This window comes from Silurus meridionalis, chromosome 22 (assembly GCF_014805685.1).
Source record: "Silurus meridionalis isolate SWU-2019-XX chromosome 22, ASM1480568v1, whole genome shotgun sequence".
Classification (NCBI taxonomy): Eukaryota; Metazoa; Chordata; class Actinopteri; order Siluriformes; family Siluridae; genus Silurus; species Silurus meridionalis.
The window spans coordinates 5,722,633-5,750,382 of NC_060905.1; the positions used below are offsets into that span (position 1 = coordinate 5,722,633).

Genomic DNA, 27,750 nt, shown 5'->3' on the forward strand with positions numbered 1-27,750 from the left:
ACATGCGCTCACGCGCCCTCCCGTGGGTCGACTTAAGCAGCACGACGGAAGTGTGAGAGAGTCGCAGGTGGCGGAAGGAGATGTGACCTAAACACCTGAAAACCCCCCAGAATCACTGGCCAGCTTTTCTCCAGTCTGCAGTGTTGGACGGTAAGTGTGAGGAGTTTCAGTTTCCGCATCTTCCTTTATTCCACTGTCGCCGAACACACAGAGATTCAGTAAAGTCTGGTGTCGGGAACCAGGAAGTAACCGTTCTGCTCCTCTGCTCCTCATTGCTGCTCCACTGAAGAAGACTGGACTCAGTCTGGAGAAGCTGCTGAGAGGCTATGAGAGTTGAGATGTTGTGCTGATTGTTGTGTTGAGATATTTGTGACGAGTGTTGATATGGTTGTGTTGATGTGAGTGTTGAGATGGTTTTGGTAAGTGTTGAGATAGTCAGTGTAGATATTGTTATAGTCAGTGTAGATATTGTTAGAGTCAGTGTAGATATTGTTATGGTCAGTGTTGAGTGTTAAGATGGTTGTGTTGAGATGGTTATGGTGAGTGTTGAGATGGTTGTGTTGATGTGAGTGTTGAGATGGTTATGGTAAATGTTGAGATGGTTGTGTTGAGGGTTGTGTTGCGATGGTTATGGTGAGTGTTGAGATGGTTGTGTTGAGATGGTTATGGTGAGTGTTAAAATGGTTGTGTTGCTTTGGTTATGGTGAGGGTTGAGATTGTTTGTTTGTGTTGAGATGGTTGTGATGATGGTTGTGTTAAGATGGTTATGGGGAGTGTTGAGAGAGTTGTGTTGAGATGGGAATGGTTAGTGTTGAGATAGTTGTGTTGAGATGGTTATAGTGAGTCTTGAGATGGTTGTGTTGAGATGGGAATGGTTAGTGTTGAGATTGTGTTGAGATGGTTATGGTGAGTGTTGAGATGGTTGTGTTGCGATGGTTATGGTGAATGTTGAGATTGTGTTGAGATGGTTATGGTGAGTGTTGAGATTGTTTGTTTGTGTTGAGATGGTTGTGTTAAGATGGTTATGGTGAGTGTTGAGATGGTTGTGATGATGGTTGTGTTGAGATAGTTGTGTTGAGATGGGAATGGTTAGTGTTGAGATAGTTGTGTTGAGATTGTGTTGCGATGGTTATGGTGAGTGTTGAGATGGTTGTGTTGCGATGGTTATGGTGAGTGTTGAGATTGTTTGTGTTGAGATGGTTGTGATGATGGTTGTGTTAAGATGGTTATGGTGAGTGTTGGGATGGTTGTGATGATGGTTGTGTTGAAATGGTTATGGTGAGTGTTGAGATGGTTGTGTTGATGGTTGTGTTGAGATGGTTGTGATGATGATTGTGTTAAGATGGTTATGGTGAGTGTTGAGATGGGAATGGTTAGTGTTGAGATAGTTGTGTTGAGATTGTGTTGAGATAGTAATGGTGAGTGTTGAGATGGTTGTGTTGCGATGGTTATGGTGAGTGTTGAGATTGTGTTGGGATGGTTATGGTGAGTGTTGAGATTGTTTGTGTTGAGATGGTTGTGATGATGGTTGTGTTAAGATGGTTATGGTGAGTGTTGGGATGGTTGTGATGATGGTTGTGTTGAAATGGTTATGGTGAGTGTTGAGATGGTTGTGTTGATGGTTGTGTTGAGATGGGAATGGTTAGTTTTGAGAGTTGTGTTGAGATTGTGTTGAGATGGTTATGGTGAGTGTTGAGATTGTGTTGGGATGGTTATGGTGAGTGTTGAGATTGTGTTGGGATGGTTATGGTGAGTGTTGAGATTGTTTGTTTGTGTTGAGATGGTTGTGATGATGATTTGTGTTAAGATGGTTATGGTGAGTGTTGAGATGGGAATAGTTAGTGTTGAGATAGTTGTGTTGAGATTGTGTTGAGATGGTTATGGTGAGTGTTGAGATTGTTTGTGTTGACAGAGTTGTGTTTGCCAACTGCATGTGTTTCCTTTTCTAATTGTCTCCACTGTTGTGAAACGCTTTACACTAGATTTTGGAGTGTGGCTGAGGTGATTAGTGTTTATTCAGCTGCAAGAGCTTTAGTGAGATCAGACACTGATGCAGGGTGAGGAGCTCTGGGATACAGTCAGTGTTCAGGGGTTTACGGTCAGTGCCCTCAGCAGAACATATGGGTTCTTTCACTCCACCATAACACCATGCCTATAGAGCTGGCTGTGTGAATGGTATAGAATGTTACAGAATGTCTACAGAGACGTCCACTGCAAGAGTGCACTTTCACTTTCTTCACAAAAGTTTTGTGAAGAAAAGCACTGTGAGTGTGATGGTCAGATGCCCATCCCCACTGGCTGTATAGTGTAGATCTACTAGACTTAATAGGACATTACAAAAGAAAGGAGATTGAAATTGGCAGTGTCTATAGATAAGTAAGAAGCTGACTTGCAGTTCCAGGTGCATTTGCACAACATCTATGACAATTTTTTTTTTTTTTAAATGACTCACAATAAGTGGGTTTTTATCTGTATGAGTTTTTCTTCATGGTTTGTCAGATAAATGGCATGTGAACTCAGGATAAACCTCTTTATCATGCTCAAGATGTGCTCATAACACCACATGCAGTATTCACTAATGCAGTGACTTGCAGACTAAGTCGTGGTTTGTGTTTGTGTTCTTATTTGAGTTATGGTTAGTGTTTAAGTTGTGGTAAGTGTTTGTTATAGTTGGAGTTGTGGTTAGTGTATGTTTTTGTTGGAGTTGTGGTTAGTGTTTGTTATAGTTGGAGTTGTGGTTAGTGTTTATTGTTGGAGTTGTGGTTAGTGTATGTTATTGTGGAGTTGTGGTTAGTGTATGTTATTGTTGGAGTTGTGGTTAGTGTATGTTAATGTTGGAGTTGTGGTTAGTGTTTGTTATTGTTGGAGTTGTGGTTAGTGTATGTTTTTGTTGGAGTTGTGGTTAGTGTATGTTATTGTGGAGTTGTGGTTAGTGTATGTTATTGGTGGAGTTGTGGTTAGTGTATGTTATTGGTGGAGCTGTGGTTAGTGCATGTTATTGGTGGAGCTGTGGTTAGTGTATGTTATTGGTGGAGTTGTGGTTAGTGTATGTTATTGCTGGAGTGTGGTTAGTGTTGTAGTTGTTAGTGTTGTAGTTTGGCTATTTTGTGGTTAGTGTATGTTAATGTTGGAGTTGTGGTTAGTGTTTGTTATTGGTGGAGCTGTGGTTAGTGCATGTTATTGTTGGAGCTGTGGTTAGTGTTTGTTATTGTTGGAGCTGTGGTTAGTGCATGTTATTGGTGGAGCTGTGGTTAGTGCATGTTATTGGTGGAGTTGTGGTTAGTGTATGTTATTGGTGGAGCTGTGGTTAGTGTTGTAGTTTAAGGTTGGTGTTAGGTGTGGTTAGTGTATGTTTTGTTGGAGTTGTGGTTAGTGCATGTTATTGCTGGAGTTGTGGTTAGTGCATGTTATTGTTGGAGCTGTGGTTAGTGCATGTTATTGTTGGAGTTATGGTTAGTGTATGTTATTGTTGGAGTGTGGTTAGTGCATGTTATTGGTGGAGTGTGGTTAGTGTTGTACTTGAGGTTAGTGTATGGTGTAGTTTGTGGTTAGTGTTGTAGTTGTGGTTAGTGTATGTTATTGGTGGAGTTGTGGTTAGTGCATGTTATTGTTGGAGTGTGGTTAGTGTATGTTATTGTTGGAGCTGTGGTTAGTGTATGTTATTGGTGGAGCTGTGGTTAGTGTATGTTATTGGTGGAGTTGTGGTTAGTGTTGTAGTTGTTAGTGTTGTAGTTGTGGTTAGTGTATGTTATTGTTGGAGTTGTGGTTAGTGTATGTTATTGTTGGAGTTGTGGTTAGTGTATGTTATTGTTGGAGTTGTGGTTAGTGTATGTTATTGCTGGAGTTGTGGTTAGTGCATGTTATTGTTGGAGTTGTGGTTAGTGTATGTTATTGTTGGAGTTGTGGTTAGTGTATGTTGTGGTTATTTATGCAGTTATGTTTAGTGTTGTAGTTGTGGTTAGAGTTGTAGTTGTGTTTAATGCGAGTGTTATAGTTGTGTTGTAGTTGTGGTTAGTGTTGTAGTTGTGGTTAGAGTTGTAGTTGTGTTTAATGCGAGTGTTATAGTTGTGTTGTCGTTGTGGTTAGTGTTGCAGTTAGTGTTGTGGTTGTGCCTAGTTTTTGTGGCGTGGTTTAAGGTTAGTGTTGTAGTTTAAGGATAGTGTTGTAGTTTAAGGATAGTGTTGTAGTTTAAGGATAGTGTTGTAGTTTGTGAATAGTGTTAGTGAATAGTGTTAGTGTTGTAGTTTAAGGTTGGGTGTGGTTAGTGTAAGTTGTAGTTTGTGGTTAGTGTTAGGTGTAATTTGTAGTCAGTGTTGTAGTTGTTAGTGTTGTAGTTTAAGGTTGGTGTTAGGTGTGGTTAGTGTTGTAGTTTGGCTATTTTGTGGTTAGTGTTGTAGTTTTTGGTTAGTGTTATAGTTTAAGGTTAGTGTTGTACTTTGAGGTTTGTGGTTAGTGTTGTAGTTTAAGGTTAGTGTTGTACTTCGAGGTTAGTGTATGGTGTAGTTTGTGTTAGTGTATGGTGTAGTTTGTGGTAGTTTGTGGTAAATGTATGGTGTAGTTTGTGGTTAGTGTTGTAGTTTGAGGTTAGTGTATGGTATATTATGGCACTTTTAGATTTACACAATGTTCCCTCTCAGTGTTTCTAGGCTTTAAAACATGATTGGAGTAAACAGCTTGGCAACATTCAATTCTTTATGATTCTTTATTAGTCTCTTCCGTGTGCGTGTGTCTGTGTGTGCGTGGGCGTGCGTGCACAGGCGTGCATGTGTGTGTGTGTGCGTGTGTTACCTGCGTGTGTTACCTGCTCACATATGATTCTATTTATTCCTGATGATGTTGATACTTCCATGGTAGTGTGGTGTGGAATTAATTTGAATCGCTGTGTCATTTTTACTAGGAAGTCTGTGTCCTCACTCTTCACTGGTGCCATTTCCCATATGCAAATCATGCAAAAAACTAAACCAAACGACAGCTTTGTTTATTACTCTGCTGCCAGAAATCACATGCTCACAGAAGACTTGCTCTTTTTCCAAAATCATACGGTCATGCTTGTCCTGTCTTTATCTGCTGAACGCTAAGCTTCGCTTTTTTCAATGCGTCAATCATAAGAACAAAAAAGTTGTAGTGTCATCATCAGCTCAGATACACTGAACAAACCGTCGGCTGAGAATAGAAGAGTGTTGGTGTGATGTACATTTGAAAGGATAAGAGATGATCGATATTAAAACGAAGTTCAGGAGAAAAGTGTGGGGAGTTATTTTCTCTGTCTCACACACACACACACACACACACACTCACACATATTTTGCATAGCGAACAATGACAACAAAAGTTGTGCAGGAAAATTGCACAATTGGAACAACTTCACCCCAGACCTCCCTGCCTAACATCAGATTGATAGATTATTAGATGGATGGATGGATGGATGATGGATGCATTTACTTGTCACATGTCACATTACAGCACAGTAAAATTCTTTCTTTGCATATTCCATTGATGTTAGGAAGCTGGGGGCAGACCTCAGGGTCAGCCATGATACAGCACCCCTGGAGCACAGAGGGTTATGGGTCTTGCTCAAGGGCCCAAAAGTGGCAACTCGAATCCCCAAACTTCCGATCAGTAACCCTAGATCTATATAAAATATCCCCACAGTCACACCGTAAAATCGAGTGGAAAGCCTTCCCAGAAGAGTGGACCTAATTAAAACAGCAGGAGTCTGAAATTGGATGTTTAACGAGCACATTTGGGTGTAATGGTCAGGGATGCACATCAGATGTTTGCCTTTTTTTTGTCACACAACCTAAAAAGTGTGTAACGTTGTATATTAGACCACAGCATACAGATTGCAGATTAACTCACTGTGCAAATTGCAGACAAAACTCATGAGCCAGAGTAAAGCTGTATAATGAACTACGTGTACACTTACACTTCCTCATACAACATTTTTTTCTTAGAAAATGCTTCCAAAAGCGCTTTTTTTTTTGGAGGGGTTAGAGACTGTGTGAGACTTGACACCTTGTTATCTGTTATTAAGAAGTTGACGGTGTAAATTTAGGCAAATTAGTAGGTATGTGGATTTAAGGTTTTGTTCTATTTTTATACATTTTGATCAAATGTTTTTGATGAAATATAAAATCAAGTCAAATCAAAGCACCCATATATTAATCCTTAACAGGTACATTTGGGAGATTCTATTTTAACCAGGAGCACTTGGGAATGTTTGGAGCTCAAGTTGGAGCCAGTGGTGGACGAAGTACATAATTCCTGTACTTGAGTAAAATTTCCACTCAAGTAAATGTGGAAAAAGCGCTTCCTTTTAAACCTACTTGAGAAAAGAAAGTAAAAGTGGTGCTCTATCGGAACTACACTATATGGCCAAAGTATTGGGACACATGACTTTTCCCAGAAATATGTGGTGCTTTCCAAAACTGTTACCACAATGTTGGAGGAACTCAACTGTACAGGATACATACCTACTAGTTTCATTTATAACATACATTAAGTTTGTACATTTGTTATTAAGTTACTGTGACAGTGATTTACTGACCATGAATATACTGTTTATATGGGTTGGGGTGGAAGATTTCCTGCTATAGAACTCAACTATAGACCTCAAACATCATTACATGACTTTCTAACACCCTCATGGCTGAAGAAGCACAGATCTCTAGTGGAACATCTTCCCAGAGAAGTGGAGTTTATTATTATAATATGTAAATGTGGATTAAATATGGAATGGGATGTTTTCTAAAGATAATCTTACGGTCAGATGTGTACAACCTATATACAAGTTGTATGCAAAAGTTTAGGAACCCCTGAGAATGTCCATGATTTTCATATATAAATATTTGGATCAGCAATTTCATTTTGCTCTATTAAATAACTAAGGGACACAGTAATATTTCAGTAGTGAAATGAGGTTTATTGGATTAACAGAAAATGCGCAAAATGCATCAAAACAAAATTAGACAGGTGCATAAATTTGGGTACCCTTGTCATTTTGTTGATTTGAATACCTGTAACTACTTAGCACTGATTAATTGGAACACACAATTGGTTTGGTGAGCTCATTAAGAATTAAACTTCATAGACAGGTGCATCCCATCATGAGAAAAGGTATTTGAGGTGGCCAATTGCAAGTTGTTGTTCTCTTTGACTCTCCTCTGAAGAGTGGCAACTTGGGGGTCTCAAAACAACTCTCAAATGACCTGAAAACAAAGATTGTTCAACATTATGGTTTAGGGAAAGGCTACAAAAAGTTATCGCAGAGATACAAGCTGTCAGTGTCCACTGTGAGGAACATAGTGAGGAAATGGAAGACCACAGGCACAGTTCTTGTTGAGGCCAGAAGTGGCAGGCCACATAAAATATTGGAGAGGCAAAGGCAAAGGATGGTGAGAATGGTCAAAAAGAGCTTACAGACCACCTCCAAAGACCTACAACATCAATTTGCTGCAGATGTTGTCAATGCAAACGCACATTTGGACAAGCCAGCTTCATTTTGGAATAAGGTGCTGTGGACTGATGAAACAAATATTGAGTTATTTGGTCATAACAAGGGGCGTTATACATGGTGACAAAAGAACACAGCGTTCCAAGAAAAACACTTGCTACCCACAGTAAAAATTGGGCGAGGTTCCATCATGCTGTGGGGCAGTGTGGCCAGTGCCGGTACTGGGAATCTGGTTAAAGTTAAGGGTCGCATGGATTCTACTTAATATCAGCAGATTCTTGAGAATAATGTTGAGGAATCAGTCACAGAGTTGAAGTTACGCCAGGGCTGGATATTTCAACAAGACAACAACCCAAAAACACTGCTCAAAATCAGGCATTTATGCAGAGGAACAAGTACAATGTTCTGGACTGGCCGTCCCAGTCCCCAGACCTGTCACCATGTCATTGAACATCTGTGGGGTGATTTGAAGCGGGCTGTCCATGCTCGGCAGCCATCAAACCTACGTAACTAAACTGGAGATGTTTTGTAAGGAGGAATAATCCAAAATACATTCATCCAAAGTCCAAACACTCATTACAGAATATAGAAAGCATCTAGAGTCTGTTATTTCTGCTAAAGAAAGCTCTACTAAATATTGGTGATTTTTCTGTTGGGGTGCCCAAATTTATGCACCTGTCTAAATTTCGTTTTTGACGCATTTTGCGCATTTTCTGTTAATCCAATAAAGCTCATTTCATTACTGAAATATTACTATGTCCTTCAGTTAATTTATAGATCAAAATGAAATTGCTGATCCAAACACCCAAATATTTATAAATGAAAATCAGGGACATTGTCAGGGGTTCTTAAACTTTTGCATACAACTGTATAAACGTGTATACACACAATCCTGGGCAAGAAAAGCCAACCCTAAAATGGCAGAATATGAATATTTTTAATGGACTTAAGAACAAATCATTTGGTCAGAACATCAGCATGAAGTAAACAGACCATGAACCTTCTCTTTCTCTTCCTCTTCTTGCTGCAGAACAATAAAAAAAAATTATATATATATATATATATATATATATATATATATATATATATATATATATATATATATATATATATATATATATATATATAAAAAATATATATATATATATATATATATATATATATATATATATATATATATATATATAAATAAATAAATAAAAATATATATAGTAAAAACTAATCATTATATATTTCTATAAAAAAAATCTCTCTCCTTATAAAGGTATGTGTATATATATATATATATATATATATATATATATATATATATATATATATATATATATATATATATATATATATATATATATAATTATAAAAGACCTTTATAAGTAGAGAGTTTTCTAAAGTTACAGACACACAGTCAGAAAACACTTACTCTACACACATTCTCACCAGGACCTTTGGGTTATACTTGTGGTCTTGCAGTAGCTTCTCATTTTACACAGTTCATGTCTTTACTTCAGAGTAGTGAGGAACAGGATGTTTTTATTTCTGAAAAGCAGAGGAGTAAAGAGGAAGATATTGCACTTTAAAATCTAGTGAGGTTCAAAGTAAGAAACTACTCTGATGAAGCACATGTATACTTAAGTACAGTGATGAAGCAAATATACTTTTACGTTTAGTTTTTAAATTGTTTTTATTTCTATCTGCTTCCTTTTATTTACCGACTCTAATTAGGTGTTGTTTTGGAGAAACGACTGGCCAGCCCATTTGACTATGCTAAACGGTTTTACTTTCTGATGATCAAGCCGAGTTTGTTTCCTGTGTTCATCCAGAGGAAGATAATAGCCCTTTCGGGATTGGATTTCAAATGGATCTTTTTTATCTACGAACTTGAATTTTCCACCGCAACACGACATCTGCAAAGAAAATCACTGGCATGTGCTCTGGACTGAAAGGATGGAGGACGGCGCAAAAAACAAAATCACAGAATTGCATTATTTTGCAGCAATTGTAAGATAATACATTTCCACAGAATCCCATATAATTTAATCCCATCCAAATAGGGCTACAATCTAGTAATTTCATTACTCCACTCACTCAGTTGATTTTATTAATAACAACTCACCTCGGCAGACTTTTCGCAGAAGATTATGCAAGATTTGATTGAAATGAATAAGCGAAATTGATTTCTTTTTTTTTTTATCCTTGAGCCCACACCCATTCCTGCCCATGCATGCAAAGCTCCACCCTAAGATCGGCAGTTCATCTAGAGTTTGCATTTGGCCGTCGTGCAGGCGTTCAAGCCCACTTGGATGGTTAACTGCTTAAATATTAATTCATAATGATTTACAAGTGCTGTCACTTTCCTTTTTCTTGAGAAACAAACAAAACAAAGACAAGAGTTCTAACCAAACATAAACAGGACTTCTGGAGTGTATGGCAGTTTTCCACTTGTTTTTTTTTTTTCCCAGTCACAATATAATTTGTTTTGATTTACGATTGTATTTTTCTACCCAGTTATTTGTACTTGTCTGAAACAGTAAATCAAATTGACTATTAATGAAATAGATGGAAGGAACTGGTGCTGTCTTTCACCCAATGAGTGTGTTTTAAGTGCAATTACGTTACTGCTTCTTGACCTCAGTGTGGGTAGTGCTTGGGAAATCTGATGCCATAGACTTCCTTCCATTAAGTTCTTTGGAAATGTGTGTGGATGTGCATGTATCTATGTATGTGTGTATATGCTATATGGAGTGTGTGCGTGTATATGTATGCGTGTGTATAAACCGATGCTGAAGTAGTGCTAGTGCACAATGGCATCATGTATATATCGTGCATCGTGTGTACACAATATATACACACGATGCACGATGCCATTTTCCGTTTGCACTGCTTGAGCATTGAGGTTTCATTCAGGTGTCCATCAGCAGAACAGCACTCCTCATCCATTAGATATGAGAAATCGGACACGCTAATCACAAAAATCTACTAAACCATAACCCTTGAATACTATTGATCCAAGTGTCCTTTAATACATTCATAAATTAATATTAATATTAATATGAGGCTGGTGGTTTTAAGTACCTCCTCAAGATCTTTGTAGAATAATGAATTATTCAATATGTTCATGTATTAATTTTAGAGTGTAAGGGTCTTGCACTGAGGAAAGGCTTTCGTCTGGCTTCCTCTGCCCCTTAAAGCCCAGATTGGTAAAGTTTTACAGTGGTTAGTGGTTGACCTTCTGCAGATTTCCCCTGAGCTGCTGGAAAGCAACTAGAGTGCCTATAAGGTTCTTGACCATCCTTTAAGATCACACATCCCCTGATTGCTTGGTTTGGCCAGGCAGTTATAGGATGTGTCCCGTGTTTCTCCAAGATTAACAGTTCGACAGTGCTCAGCAGTTTTCTTCAAAATTTTCAATCTAGCAGGCATGTTTTTCTAGCTTAATCTTTTGTCTCAACACAATCCTGTCTCTGAGCTCTGCAGCTTTTCCAGGCTCGGTTTTGCTTTTTCTTCTTAGTTTGCTTATGCATTTTCAGATGTTAGACCTTATATAGACAGGAATCTAGATAAAAACACCAAGTCACCAAGTTTAGCACACTTCTTGTGATTGTTTATTTAATGACGGTCTTGAAACACATTCCCTGCTGTTATGAAGGTACTAGAGGTGACCATTCCTGTGTGAACAAGTTGGACTCTGACTTTGGTCATTGAAGAGGAAGTTGAACCTTTTTCATGTTTCAACAGGATTTTTCTACCCTACATGATAAACTGAGAGTTTGTGTTTGGCAGGTGTGAATGCGAATGGAGGATGTCTAGACGGGGATGTTTCAAGAGTTCAAAGAAAGGGGCGTCCACAGAGCAATGCGAGGCGCCTCAGGAGTCAGGGATTCATGTTTACCTGTTCTGGACCAAAAATGGAGATTGTTATCTGACTCACCAGGATGGTGAGGTGACAGCAGAGGAACTCTCGATCCAGGCAGCAGAAGTTGTCGGTAAGATCGTCCGCATGCACCTGAGTGGTCTGGTCGCTAAGGAGACGTAAAAGATTTATAGCATGTTTGTTGTCTTTTTCAGGGATCACACCAGTATGCCATGTTCTGTTTGCGCTCTATGACCCCGGGTGCTCCTGTTGGTACAGTCCTAACCACAGATTCGACCCAAAAAAACAGTCGAACCTGATACTTCACTTCCGCATGAGGTTAGTGTGGGATTTTTTTTGTTATATGAGCTTGATGATGAATATTCTAACAGCACTATTTGGACAAATATGTATGTATTTTAAAATATGCAGGTTCTATTTCCGGAACTGGCATGGACTTAACGAGAAGGAGCCGATGGTGACGCGTTACGCAACTCAGACAGGGAGCAATCATGGAGCCGCACCTCTGCTGGAGCTCGCGTCTCTGGAGTACCTGTTTGCTCAAGTGAGGTTCAAAAGTCTAGTAGTTAATCCTCATTCTTTTTTTTGTTTTTTTTGTAATATCTCCTTTTTGCTACTATGAGTCTCCATATTGAGGCTTTGGTCAGTCCCAAGAAATCCTCCTTTTTTATTCGAAATGTATTTCTTTTATATTTTCCAATCACTGTTGTGTTGTTTATTTTTTTCGCTCGTGAAGGCAAAATGTGATTTTGTGAACGACGTGACGTCGCTGGATGATGTGTCGGGTGAGCAGGAGATCAGCAGCTTTAAAAATGAGAGCTTGGGCATGGCTGTGCTGCACTTATCTCACAAGGCTCTGCAGAATGGAACCTCTCTACAGGAAGTGGCCAAACAGACCAGGTGTGAGCTTGAGACAGTTTTTGCATGTGTTTATTTTAAGTTATGCTGAATGTAAAAGGATGATATCCAATTGTAATTCCCCGGTGAGTAAAGTAAAATGAATTCTGATCCTGATGTGTTGATGATAAAAAAAAAAAAATAATACTTTTTCAGCTTCCTGCGCTGTATCCCCCGTTCATTCTCTCGCAACCTCGCCCAAGACAACTTTCTAACGAAGTTACGCATCCGCCGCGTGTTTGCCGACTTTGTGCGAAGCTTCCAGCAGCATACAGTGGGCCAGGGCAGGCTCTGCTCTCAGGAAGTCATGTATAAGTACCTGTCCACTCTGGAGCGTCTGGCTCCCCGCTTTGGAACCGAGACCTTTTCTATCTTCCACCACACCCTGAGGCCGGACAGCGACGGCAGCGGCTCGTATCTGAACGCCTCGCGAGCGAGCGAGCCTGCTGAGGAGATGACCTGCGTTCAGCCCACACACGAGGTCATGGTGTCTGGCAACACTGGCATCCAATGGAGGAAGATTCAGGCCCAGAGGGTACCTTTTGTGTTTTTTTTATGTTGCCATGGAGTGTTTTAGCACTGACTTTTTTTTTTTTTTTTTTTTTTTTGGTTAATTATGGTTTATTTGCAGGCTCAGGAAAACAGCTATATGGGAAACGACTACTTGAATAAGAAGAAACGAGAAAAGCATGACGCTGGCCAACAAGACAATACCACTCCAGAGAGCTGGAAAGTGTTCTGTGACTTCCCTGATATCTCCCACATTGCTATAACAGGAGCAAATGTCTGCATCAGCCAGCAAGACAACTTTGCAATGGTGAGACCCTGAACATTATACTGGTACTGCACTGTTCGGGTAGAAAGGGCAAAAAAGAAATGAATTAAGATCTACTTGAAAATGGTTTATTTATTTATTTTTTCAATAGAATAATATGATCTTAGCCGTTTTCAATTTAAATGATATATATATATATATATATATATATATATATATATATATATATATATATATATATATATATATAATTTTTTTTTTTTTTTAATAATTACCATGTTATGGTTTTGACTTCTTCTTTGGAGACACACTTCTTGTTTCGCTTTAAAAATGATGTAAGCAACTTTCGTGTGAAATATTGTATGGTGCGTCTCCAAATGTGTTGTCATGCAGGACTTGCGCTTAAAATCTGCTCTTGAGGCACGCTCTCTGGTGTCTCTGCTCGATGGGTACTTCCGCCTGACGGCTGACGCTCACCACTACCTTTGCCATGAGGTGGCACCACCCAGAGTGGTCCTGAGCGAGGCCAACGGCCTTCACGGTCCAATACTGTAGGTGTCCGAGTGACATTTCTTATAATCGAGTTGCACAAGTTTTCTTTTACCATGCTCACGTGCTCTTTCTTTGCTTTGCTCTTTCTTTGCAGCGATGAGTTCGTCCTGCAGAAGCTGAAGAAGGAAAATGTCGAAGACGGCGCATATTTAGTTCGCTGGAGCATTCTGGACTACAGACGTATCATATTAGCAGTTCTGAGTGGGACCGAGGTATCATTTGTATCAATCTTCTTAGATTTGCCTAAATGACTGGTCATAAACTGTAGAGGACTTTATTTTCCTGTGCTGGTATTTCATTGTTGGTGTCATGTGATCCAAACCTCAGGACAAATTTGGTTGTACAAGGTCATTATTAAGGATGAACAATAAAATTAGTATAACAGTCCCAGTTATTTAAGAGGAAAAAGTCAGCACAGCATATGATCTCAGGGTACAAGGGCTTAGTTTTTTCTTTGTGTTCGGGAAATTCAGCGTCGTTCCCAGTCAGGACGTCATGATTTTGTCACGCTCATGTGATTACAACTTGGGTGTGTCATTTCGAAGAAACAGCAATGATGCATGTTGACGAAAAGAGTGGCGAGGGCTCCTTTTTTTTTCCTCCTCAAAAGCACACAGTCGTGACGTCCAAATTGGTAGTGTGTGTGTGTGTGTGTGTGTGTGTGTGTGTGTGTGTGTGTGTGTGTGTGTGTGTGTGTGTGTGTGTGTGTGTGTGTGTGTGTGTGTGTGTATATATATATATATATATATATATATATATATATATATATATATATATATATATATATATATATATATATATATACACACACACAGTGGTACCTCAACATACGAGTTTAATTCATTCCGTAACCTTGCTCGTATGTCAAATTGCTTGTATTTCAAAGCAAAATTGAAATTAATTGAATTAATCCGTTCCAGCCCCAAAATGCCACCCCAGTTGTTTTTGTTACGTGTTTTTGAATGAGAAAATTTATTTATAAATGACAAATATTGTATAAAAACATAATAAAAGAGAATGTAAAGATATAATAAGGTTTTATTCAGTGTATTTTCCTTGGGGATGAGACGACTTGAGCTAACGAAAACGCCGGTGGGGTGGGTGTGTGTGTGTGTAAGAGTGAGTGTGCGGGGGGTGTGTGGCGGCGATAAGCAGAGGCGGAGGGAAAACTCGTTTTTTTTTACTATCACTGCTGCACACTACGTATCCCTAAACTTTAAAAATTTGACTTTTTCTTCTTTGCTCATCTTAATTTTCGTCACAATCTTCGCTTTCTGGCTTCGATTCGCCATCTAGCAGCAGCGTCTCGAGCTCGTATCTCAAGTTTTTGCTCGCGTATCAAAGCAAAAAATCGACTGAGTGACCGCTCGTATCTCAAAAAACTTGTATGTTAGGGCACTCGTATGTCGAGGTACCACTGTGTGTGTGTGTGTGTGTGTGTGTGTGTGTGTGTGTGTGTGTGTGTGTGTGTGTGTGTGTGTGTGTGTGTGTGTGTGTGTGTGTGTGTGTATATATATATATATATATATATATATATATATATATATATATATATATATATATATATATATATATAATATATATATAATATATTTTGTATGATTAGTACTGTAGACTTTTGCTGAATGAGTACTGAAACTTAAAAAGGCTCTTTATCCAAAACATTATAATACTGAGACCATGATCTTTTTGGTGCATTTGTATAATATTATTGTACGTTTATAAATAAGCCTCTGGATTCTAATACTCTGTCTGAACATTTGTATCTCTAGGATGGACAGGCTCCAACACATAAGCAGTTCAGGATCGTGCAGAAAGGCTCTGTGTTTACGCTAGAGGGCTGGGACCGAGAGTTCTCGAATGTGAAGGAGCTCACTGACAGCCTGAAGACCTTTGTGCTTAAGTCTGGCCAAGACTGCTTCACTGTGAAGAAGTGCTGCCTGCCCAGACCTGCAGGTGATTTAAAGAGTTGATTATATTCTGGAAAGTTCAATGGTATACAATATGAAATCTACCTGTTTAGATGTACTGACGGTTGAAAGATGTTTTTTTTTTCCGATGCCCTTTCTTGTATGTTTACAGATATTTTTAGTGAGATTAATATATGCAGTTAGACTCAGTCTCACATCTTTTGTGTCAGTTTCTGTTCAGCTGAAAGTGTTTGCAAAAGGAAGCCGTTATTGATTAGAATTTATTTTGTCGATCGTTTCGTGATAATGCGCTGATTAAAAGGTGTAGCAGGATGTCTTATGTGCTATTTAATTTATATATCAGGCCTGTAGATCACCCATGCTACTGTTTTTAGAGCAAGCTTACTTTGTTGATAATGACTTGTTAATTTGCTTGTGTTCAAGAAGTAGGAGTGCAATAATATTAGCAGCCCCATAGACTTATACCCCCCAGATCCTGAGCTGTATTCATGCCACTGCCAAATTAGACACAATGTATGTCGATTTCTCCAACAGTTCTCAGATTACTAAATAAAATGCGTTTTAAATGGGACAAAATATACTTGGCTGGTCATCAATAACGTCCTGGGCAACACACCAAAGTACCAGCCATGTGTGGGAAGCAGTACAGTGGGATCCAAATAAAGCAAACACTTCCAGCTAAGAATATTTCTGATATCTCCTGAAGAATAATGCGCATCTTTTTCATGTTCATGATCTTTCTTATCTTTGCATGGTTTCAGAGCTGTCAAACCTCCTAGTGATTAGACAGGACACAAACAAGACCAAGCCTTCAACCTGTGAAAGCTTCAATCTGAGCCAACTGAGATTCCATCAAATTAAAGACAAGGAGCTAATACAGGTTAGTTTCACCCAGACGTCCTTTTAAATGCTGCTTTAACTTTGTCACAGCTTTTTTACGTCGGTAATTTCATTTAATCTCGTTTTAATATTCAGGAACAGCATTTAGGTCGTGGCACCCGGACCAACATATACTCTGGTCGCTTGTTGGTGCGCAGCGGAGTGGAAGACGATGAGGACGAGTGGAACAACAATCACACCAATGAAAAAGGCATTCGTGTGGTTCTGAAGATCCTGGATCAGAGCCACAAGGACATAGCGCTGGTGAGAGATGATGTCTCATTACGAACTCCGGTTATCGTATGATAATTAAACCCATTACAGTAATACGATAAATACTTATATTGACTTCTGTTTTGCAGGCATTCTTTGAGACTGCTAGCCTCATGAGTCAGGTGTCTCACTCTCACCTGGTTTTTGTGCATGGTGTTTCAGTCAAAGGATCTGAGAGTGAGTCGCGAGCTTATTCGGGATTTCCTCTTTTGCTAACGCACCTGTTTCGTTCTCACGGTTCTCTAACTGCACTAATGTTTTTATTGTCTGTCCAATATTATATTTCTTTAGTTATTTATATATGAATGCAGTTCAGTTTACTTACATCTGGAGCATCTTTGTGTTCGAACAGACATCATGGTGGAGGAGTTTGTCGAGTTCGGCCCATTAGATGTCTTCCTGCACAAAGAGAAGGCTCGTGTGACTCCTCAGTGGAAGTTTACAGTGGCCAAACAGCTGGCCAGTGCACTTTGTTATCTTGTGAGAATAAAACAGTTCATATCATGTTATAGAATTGATCAGTTGAGTTCTAAACCACCATTTTCCTAAATAAACAAATGTCTTTGCCTTTAGGAAACGAAACGCTTGGTTCATGGAAATGTGTGTGCGAAGAATATTCTGGTTGCTCGCAAGGGTCTGGAGGAGGGCACATTTCCGTTCGTGAAGCTGAGTGACCCGGGCATCGCTCTTACTGCACTCTCACGTGGAGGTACAGGACATCACAACTTGTTGCTGAACATCTTTTTGAACAAGAACACTTTACTATATGACTTTATGGTATAATATTGTGTAAGAGTGAAAATCCCATTCCACATTTAGTCCCTATGTTCCACTAGATTTTGGAGTGTGCATGTAGGGTTTTGTGCTCGAGGGTGTTAGTAAAATCAGGTAGGAGGCCTGGGGTGCAGTCATTGTACCAATTGATACAAGTGGGTTGAGGGTCAGATCTCTATAACAGGCTACTCAAGATATTCCACTTTAAACCATGTAAAAAATTTTTAAGGGAAATTTTAATGCCATATTACATATTACAGACCCTATACAATTATGATCCTCCAACTTTCGGATACCAGTTTGGGGGAAGAACTGCATATGGCTGGAAAGGTCAGGAGTCCCAATACTTTTGACCAAATGATGTGTGTGTATATAGACAATAAATAAATAGAAGATATTATCTATCTCGCCATTCTGGATGAGAAAAGAGCTTTAAAATGCAAATGTTGGAACGCCAGAAAGTAGCGTTCCAACATTTGTATTTTAAAGCTCTTCTCATCCCACACACAATTTCCATCCTATGCCTATTTTCCAGGCTATTTGTATAGTTTATTTATTGCAAAACTGATTATTGCAACTTTGACTAAAGACTCGAGCAAAAACGATAATCTAGACAGCCGTGAACCTTTTTTTTCCTCTTTAAAAGTTTCTCTCAGATATCTGTATGTATTTTATCTGAGTTCATAGTCAATGGTGAAACAGGAAGCCTAATGTTAACCACTTCCTGGTGGTTGTGTTTACTTCCTTGTGTTTAATAAGGTCAAAGAGTGGTGCAGCACCGAAGGCATCTTGTCTGTTTTGTGATCATTGGGTTGATTTGCGTTCGTGTGTTCCACTTTGTAGAACGGGTGGAGCGCATCCCGTGGATCGCACCAGAGTGTGTGCCTTGCGGATCTGTAATAGGCAGTGCTGCGGATAAGTGGGGCTTTGGAGCCACGCTGCTGGAAATCTGCAACAATGGAGATCTGGTCATGAGTGGCAGTACTTTGCCTGAGGTACACCATCGGTCTAAATGATGTGCAATCCACTTACTGTTTGTGAAATGACATAAAACACTGCATTAACCGCCCTTCAACAGAAAGAGCGTTTCTATGAAACCCAAAGCCGCCTGGCAGTCCCTTCATCTCAAGAGCTGGCCAGCTTTATCAGCATGTGTCTCACTTATGAGTCAGCAGCTAGGCCTTCATTCCGGACTATTCTACGGGAACTAACAGAAATACAGATAAAGAGTGAGCTCTCTTTCTCCTTACTTTTTTTTGAACCGCATTACGAGTAATTAGTCCATTTTATTAGGACCTGACACCAGTAAACATTAATGGTTTTGCTTATTACTAACAGACCCAGACATTTCTTCTGACTATGAGGCACTTCCAGACAGAGATCCCAGTATTTTCCTTAAGCGGCACCTAAAGAAGATCCGAGACCTGGGAGAGGTTAGTTTGCGTCTGTCTGAAGTTGTGCTGAAGATCCTGATTTTCCTATACAATTTTTTTTTTCCTCTCTCATTCTTTTTCCAGGGCCATTTTGGTAAAGTGATGCTGTACGTGTATGACCCTGCTAACGATGGCACTGGAGAGTATGTGGCAGTGAAGACCCTCAAGCAAGAAGGGGGCAATCACCTCCACGACTCTTGGATGAAGGAGATTGAAATCCTCAAATCTCTCTATCATAACAACATTGTCAAGTATAAAGGCTGCTGCACTGAACTGGGTGAGTTCTTCAGCTCTCCAACTCATTCCCTTCCAATCTAATGGCTTGTACATATTCTATTAATGATATTGTTCTTCAAGAAGAATGACTCAAGCTCACTGTCTCGGATGATTGCCGGTTGTTCTTTCGTATGATCTCGAGTGATTATGATATTTCAGGTGGTCAGGTGGTCCAACTAATCATGGAGTACCTTCCATTGGGCAGCCTTCGCGATTACTTGCCCAAACACCGCCTGGGATTCACACAGAATCTGCTCTTCGCCCAACAGATCTGCCAGGTAATCAAAGACGTTCTGTGTGTGTTCACTGGTTCATCAGGGAAATCGCATGGATTAAAGAGTTTGCTTGTTTCTCAATAGGGAATGGATTACCTGCACACGAAACGATACATCCATCGGGATTTGGCTGCTCGCAACGTTCTTTTGGAGAATGAGGGAGTGGTGAAGATCGGTGACTTCGGCTTGACTAAGTACATTCCTGAGGGCGAGGTGTATTACCGGGTTCGGGAGGATGGCGACAGCCCTGTGTTCTGGTTAGTTAGAGAGGATTTATGTGCGTCTTGAGGAAAACTCAACTCTGAGGCACATGGAATGTTGTTTTATGGAATAATGCTTTAGGTTGTCGGATGGAGTTGCATTTTTGTTTGTCACCTATGAGAAGTTTGTACAACACTGACTAAATAGTTACCGCAGTTACGGTGTCATTTAATAGGAGAAAAACTGTAAATGATCCCAAGCATAATGCAGATGGTCCCAGCTTTACGAAGTTTGACTTAGGATGCAGTAAAAGTATAATAGTCTTCACCCTCCACTTGGTCCACACGCCTGCTGCTACGCTGTTTTTTTACACAACAGCGTTACCACGATTTGTTTGATGAAGGCATGTTATAAAAATACATACAGTACATGTTTGTTAACTGTCACCTGCCACGCCCCCTTCGGCGCCCCCCTTCGGCGTGTCAGGTGCTTTCTCGGCCGCTTTCTCTGAAGCTCCCGGCTTCAATCGCGCACATATGGTGCTCGTTTATCATCACCACCAGCTCCCATTTAAACTTCCACACTCTCACCGTTCGTTATTGTTGGTATATGTTGGTTCACGGCGGTCGTTGTTATCTCTCATGCGTATCCCGGTACGTGCCTTCCCACCGGCACTCTCGCAACGGCTGCTCTTTTCTTCCCAATGCGCATCGCGGATTCCCCCCCCCGATCCTGCCGGTGTTAATTCCATGCTTTTGCTGCTCATCCCACGTTCTCCCGTGTGCTGTTCAGCGCCGCGCTTCTACTTTTGCCTCCCGTTCATCGCATAACATTTAACAACAAAAGGCACATGTGCACTAACTAACAGCAGAGATTCACCAGTATACAATACAACACCTGTAGCAGCTGTAAGGCTTGATTTTTCCGCCACTTTCGCGAGTTCTTCTGTGGCTGCACAGTGCTGATCGACATAACTGATGTTAAATGGCAAATTTTTCCCCCCTTGTGCTCGAGATATCAGGGTTCGGCGACATAAAAAAGACATAACCGATAAAAAATCGACATAACCGATAAAAAAATGCTAAGACAAAGCGAGAATTTGGCGGTTCCACTTCAAAAACGTCGACTTAATAGGGTTGTCGAGATAACCGAGGTCGAGATAAGTGGGTTCCACTGTGTATATATATACACTGTGTGTGTGTGTGTGTGTGTGTGTGTGTGTGTGTGTGTGTGTGTGTGTGTGTGTGTGTGTGTGTGTGTGTGTGTGTGTGTGTGTGTGTGTATATATATATATATATATATATATATATATATATATATATATATATATATATATATATATATATATATATATAATATATTACACTGTGTGTGTGTGTATGTATATGTATATATATATATATATATATATATATATATATATATATATATATATATATATATATATATATATATAAAATGTCTCGACTTTTAAGTTACGATTGAATTATCGGAACGCATCTCCATCGTAAGTTTGGGAACTACCTGTAGTTCGCATTTCACTTTTAGTGCCTTAAATCAAGAGATGGAGAGCTTCTTTTCTCAATACCATATTTCCAGTGTCTTAGTGATGAAAAATCCAAAAGAGCAGTAGTGAAATGGCAAATGTTTGACCTTTACAGAGATAAAGTTGAAATGTATACGGGTATTGCCTAAGTTTGCTCCCTAATTTGATCCACAATGAGCAAGCCAGTAGCGACTGTGACAAGGAAAAACTCCCTGAAATGGTATAAGGAAGAAACCTTGACTCAAAATGGAACCCGTCGTCATTCTCACTGATTGTCCGTTCGTTTTCAGTCGCTCAGTAACTTAATGGATTTTTAGCCTGTTCTTGTGGAACCACCCTCAGCTGCACAGAGTGGGTCTCCAGTTCAAGAGAACTCCATCCAGATGTAGGGAATTGAATCTCTCAGATCCGAAAACTAGGAAAGGGATAGGAACACTGGACACTGGAACCTCCAGAGCATGTTTAACAGGAGAGAAGGAGAGTAGAGGAGCGACAGAGAGAGAGAAATAAGGATTATCACACTATGATCATGGTGTTAGTAGGGGACTGAAATAGCGATCTGTCCTGTAGTGTATTGGCAGCACTGTAAGCAACAGTAGAGTGTACAGCTGAGGAAAAAAAGGTGACCACTAGGCAGTGAAAGCGGTACACTCCAGCACAAAAAGATCGGAGATTTTGCCAGCTATAGTGTGAATTATGCATCGCACACCTGGTATTCCTGGGAATCTATAAACCTTGTGGTCAGGAAACCAGTACTCTGTGTTTGTCACTGAGCCACTGTTGCAAAGGATGTGAGTTGAAATCCCAGCACTGCACCCAGCACCAGATCATTGATCAAGATCCAGAACTGTTCAACTGATCGCTGTAGCCTGTCCAACTGTAAGGTATTATCCTGAGCCAGCCTTGAATTTGTGTGCAAGCTTGGGGTTTACGTTTTTTGCACTGTGGGTAATGTTGCTACCCAAAATGAAAATAGACCAGAGAGAAATTGAGAAGCCAGAAAAGACCACATTTTAATTAAAGGTCAATACACTAGAAAGAGGCTTTTTACTTGTCACATGTATCCTAAAGCACAGTGAAATTCTTTATATATCCCAGCAATGTCCCTGGAGCTGAAGAGTGGCTGAAGAGTGGCAGCTTGGCGATACTGGGACTTGAACTCCGACCTTCCAATCAATAACGCAGAACCTTTAACCACCAAACTACCACCTTCTGGGTTATTCAGGTTTCTCTTTTAAAGAGTGGTGTTCAAGTCTAACTGGGACTTTTAATTTTGCAGGTATAAAAATGGTGGTACTACAGGATAAGTACTACAGGCTAGTTTGTCCAACTACTGATAGACGGCGCACATGTCGTGGGCCAGTCCACAGAACGGTTATCAAGTAGGCAGAAAACAGTGTTATTGCATGCATGGAACAGTGTGTGCTGACTTCTGTTGAACAAAGAGTAAGACCCACGGATATCTACAGAAGACATTAAGCACAGGACGGTATTGAGACGCTCAGCCGCAGTAAGACATTTGAATGGTGTAAAGGTTTCAAAGATGTCTGTCTGTGACGATCCTGGTCGTTTCTGGTTCCCAGCCCACAACATTCATTCCTGTGAACATTCAGCGTGTGGAACACCTGATTCTGGATAGTCGACGAGAGACAAATCTGTCTATGTGGGAATGGTGAACACAGTCATTCAGAAACATTTGCATTTTCGAAAAGTTAGCGCACTGAGGCCTATTTGGACACTTAAAAAGTTCTTTGAAGGTCAGTGTTTCAGCACTGATGATGAAGTGAAGCAGGCTGTCCTAGGACGGTTCAGGTATACTGACTAATTATTCTATGCCAAATCTTTCCAGTCATTAGTGAAACGCTGGGATAAGTGTATAAATGTAGCAGGGGCGTATGTCGAAAAATTAATGCAGTTTCCACTCCTTGAAATTTGCTCTTTTAAATTTAAACTCAGAAGAACTGTTTGAGACATGAACTTCTCCCGTTTCTACCAGGATTGTACCCACAATGCTTATAATTCTCACAGTATAAAATAACACAACAAATAATGACTTCATTCAGACACAGACGCATCAATATGAGCTGAAAAGGGAGTATTTTTTCCCCAGGAACATCTTAATTAGTCAGGAGGCATGGAGTATCCTGCCTGCACAGTATCTCCATTGAGACTTGTCCAATCACTATATGAATTCATGATCAGACTAAATTAACTCTAGATATTCTACATTTTGTGAAATTTGTGAATGTACCACAATATACCACATTCTTGATTGTTCCGATTGTTGTATTTTCACCTTATTTTTAGGTATGCCATCGAGTGTCTGAAAGAAAGCAAGTTTTCCTTTTCTTCGGATGTCTGGTCTTTTGGTGTAACGCTGTATGAGATCCTGACACGCTGTGACCATCGTCAAAGTCCACCTGCGGTCAGAATCTATTCTATCTCAGTCTCTGTTTTAATAATAATTACTATTATTAACACTAATAATGATTATTATCATCATAATTATTGTTCCTTATACAGTATTTGTATACTTGTGCAGAGGATTTGTTGTGTATTATACTTGTATATAATAAGGATTGAACTATTTTTCTCAGTAAATATATTTCTAAAGGTGCTATCGCAATTAGATTTCTACCAGATGTTGGTAACAACCTATGCAATCCACACATGCAGAAATCAAACCATACATAAATCAAGTTATGTGTAATCATGTGAAATGACACACAGAAAAAGTATTGAACACATGAAGAAAGGGAGGTGAAAAGTCAAGACACCAGCTGAAATCAATCAGTAATTAGAAGGCAATCCTGCCCCATGTCAGTGCAAATTAATATTAGCTGGTTCAGTCTCAACTAATGGCCTGTATAAAGGTTACAAATTTCACCATAAACCGGCCTTGACCAGGTGCTCCACGCAAGATTTCTGACAAAGGAGCGAAAAAAATAATCAGAAAAGTTGTCCAAGAGTCGAGGGCCGCTTGTTGAAGAGATTTAGAAAGACCTGGAAATAGCAGGTACAATTAGTAATGCACTCTACCGTCATGGCCTGTGTGCACGCTCACCACGCACGACTCCATTTCTGAAGAAAAAGCATGCTGAAGCTTGTTTATAGTTGACCGCACAACATTTGGACAAGCCTGTGAAATACTGGGAGGATATAGTCTGGTCAGATGGGACCAAAATTTAACTCTTTGGATGCCATGATACACACTATGTTTGGAGGAGAAATGGCACTGCACATCACCCCAAAAACACCATACCAACAGTGAAATTTGGAGGTGGGAACATTATGGTGTGGGGCTGTTTTTCAGCATAAGGTACTGATGAACTTCATATAATTGAAGGAAGGATGACTAGAAAACCGAGACATTCTTGATTAAAATCTGCTGCCATCAACCAGGATGATGATCATTTGAGCGAGACATCAAACCCAAACACACAGTCAAGAAAACTTTCAAATGGTTTAAGTGACAGAAAATAAAGCTGCTAGAGTAGTTCAGACAATCACCTGACTTCCCATTAAAAATCTATGGAAGGAACTAAAGATCAGAGTTTATAGAGGCGCACGGAACCTTTAAGGTTTGAAGAATGTTTGTGAGGAAGAATGGGCCAAAATCATACCTAAGCGATGCATGCTCTTAATTTCTCCATACACGAGGCGTCTTGAAGCCATTATTACCAACAAAGGCTTTTGTACGAACTATTAAATACATTTCTGTGTCATTTTACATTATTATACATAATTTATGGACCTGTATGGTTGCATAGGTTGTTACCAACATCTGGTAAAAATTTGTCAATAGCACCTTAATATTTACTGAGAAAAATGGTGACGTGGTCAATGCTTATTTTACTCGCTGTATACTATTAAATACACAATTTGTTGCACTTGCTACAGAAATATGTCGACATGATGGGGATGGTACAAGGTCAGATGACTGTAATGAAATTGATTAGCCTCTTGGAGAAACACAGGCGGCTGCCGTCCCCTCGGGACTGTCCACACGAGGTAGCGTGAACCTTTCCAAAAGCTCGTTACCAAGCCGGCTCTGCTGATCATCTCAGACACTACTAACTACATGCCTTGTTCTAATTTTAGGTGTACATGTTGATGGAGCAGTGCTGGCACTTCACACCAGCGCAGCGTCCAACATTCCAGTCTCTGGCGGAGTCTTTGGAGGAAATTCGTCGTACCTACGAGGAACCTGCTTTGCGACTTGCTCAGATTAACCATCGCTGACCACGTTTACAGAGCTATTTATGCCATTTCTTGATGATGTGAGCAGATTGACAGCTTTGGCTCTAAAACAGGCATTGCTTAAGTGTTCTAGTAACAAGTCAGGCCGCTCCGATCCTTAAGCACTTTTTGGTCTATGTTTTTTTGTGTTAAAGAAATTGAGTGTTTACTAAAGTTAGTACAGCAATGAAACTTTATATCTTGCTGTGACTAATTGTTGTAAATAGATACATTACAGGTATTTTAAATGTTTATTTTTATGATTTACTGCTCTGCCTTAAACCGATATACAGAAAGTATATAAAGACTATTTTTCTTCTATTTTTTATTTTTTCTTTATTGTCATCTCTTTTCTTTTTATTACAAACTTAAATGTAAATGCAAATATAAACCAAAGTCAGTAATATGTTGTAAAAGGGCTTAATGGCTTTGCCTCTCTGCACCTTATTAGTTATTGGTTTTGTGAAAGGTTAATCTATGCTAAAAGCTTTTTTTTTTTTTTTTAATTGTATTTATTTTCCTCTTTTATAAAATGAGTAATTCTACATGTAATAGTCAGTGGATTCCAGCATTATATAGAATGCTCAGAGATTCATTGTGAGATGGATGGATGGATGGATGGATGGATGGATGGATGGATGGATGGATGGAGTATACACACCAACATGGCTTAATTAAAAGTCTGTTTCTCAAACCTTTGAAAAGTTTTAGGTTGTTAAATGTTATGTACCATAGAAATCCATATAGATCATATAATAATGATTTTAATACTATCTCAGGGTACTATTTTTGTTGTGACCTGAAATCACTGATAATACTTAAAGGCAAAGGAGAATTGTTTGTCCGAATAATAATACTCCAACGAACGAAGTCACCGATATTCAATTCAGTTTTCAAAGTCAAAATCAAACATTTGTTTTCCATTTTTACCGTAAATGATTTTAGCTGAGGAAATCTTGTTTTTGTGTAGGGGTAAAATAAATGTTATTACTTAGATCATGAGTCTTCAACAGGTGGTCCAAAGCAGTACTGCAGAGGGTCCGCTAATTAATGTTGTGTAATAAATAGTTTTTGAAAAAAATAAATAAATAAACAAACATGGGAAAAACATCAAAGATAAAATATTTAATTGAAAAAATATAATTACTGCATTAAAGTTCTATTAAACTTAAAGATCATGTAAATGTATAATTGTCCATCGGACAGTAAAACTAAATATTAGGTTCTAAAATTGTAGCTGAAGTTTATGTAAATGTATAATAGTCCACCTGCAAATCTATTAAAATAAAATACAACTTTCCAAATATGTATGAAAACATGAAAATATACAGAAAATGTTGCATGTACAACATCGTTCTAACTGTCTTCACTTAATATAACTAACGTAATATGCTTCGTTTCTATTAATATTAGTGGCTATGTTTCACACACTTTTTTCAGGGTTCTCTGCTCCATTTCTCTATCACCTAATGTTGAAGACCATTGACTTATATTGCTAGAATTTTTACTTTTTTTTTTTTTTTTTACCACAGTAATGTTTTGTCTTAAAATCATCATATTCAATCATATTCAGCACCTGTAAGTTATCATATTTTCCATTCATTTTTTTTTTTTTCATTTTTCTTTTTTTATGTATATGATTCAATGATTGTAAAGTATAACTCAACTTTCCTAGAGCACTCTGAAATTAGATGGAACTCAAGACTTCTAGAGAAATAACATTGATGTCTGACTTGCATTCATACACACGTCTTTGTTAGGCCATAAACATGTTTGTTTTTTATTTTTATTTATTTCATTGTGCAGTGATGAATGTTAGATGCAAAACTGAACCTATGTAATTGATATTAATGCTACTTTCCTTGCTGTGTGAAAGTAAAACATGAAAAAAACTTAATGATGTGTAGTACTATTTAAGGTCTAAATAAACATGTAAGGTGTAAAAGGTTACATTTTCTCGTTACCTCAAAAAAGTCATCTTAGCAAGTGGTATTATGAGTTTATTGTAAACCGAAGAGAATATCTTGGAACCTATTTCTGGACATTACTCATTTTAAGCTTTTTTTTTTTTTTATAAACAGTTTTGCTTTTTTGTAGAAATAAATTTTACTATATCCATTAGATCAATAGATTTATTTCTCTATAATTTTATAATAAATTTAAAAATAAGTATTTTATTTTTCAGTGTTGAACTTCAAAGTACAAATATATAAATAATATAAAAAAATAGTACAAAGTATAAATAATTGATAAATTTCAAAAAATACTTAAAATAATAATTCTGTATAGTAAATAATTTACACTGGTGATAAGATTTTGTTTTGATATCAATAATTAATACTCTATTGATCTATGTATGAAATTAACTGGGCTTC

General features: G+C 38.8%; 1 protein-coding gene across 1 annotated transcript; it reads left to right on the top strand.

Moving 5' to 3' along the window:
- tyk2 (tyrosine kinase 2) lies at positions 1-27,325 on the top strand. Its single transcript, XM_046834747.1, has 24 exons — positions 1-150; positions 11,234-11,436; positions 11,519-11,642; positions 11,736-11,868; positions 12,061-12,224; positions 12,378-12,756; positions 12,853-13,038; positions 13,390-13,547; positions 13,643-13,760; positions 15,321-15,504; positions 16,241-16,359; positions 16,455-16,622; positions 16,721-16,808; positions 16,984-17,111; positions 17,205-17,340; positions 18,249-18,400; positions 18,484-18,634; positions 18,744-18,838; positions 18,923-19,115; positions 19,274-19,392; positions 19,474-19,646; positions 23,444-23,561; positions 25,037-25,147; positions 25,238-27,325. The coding sequence occupies exons 2-24, from the start codon at positions 11,253-11,255 to the stop codon at positions 25,376-25,378; spliced, it is 3,522 nt and encodes a 1,173-aa protein (XP_046690703.1). The 5' UTR covers positions 1-150; positions 11,234-11,252; the 3' UTR covers positions 25,379-27,325.
- The last annotated feature ends 425 nt before the right edge of the window (positions 27,326-27,750 follow it).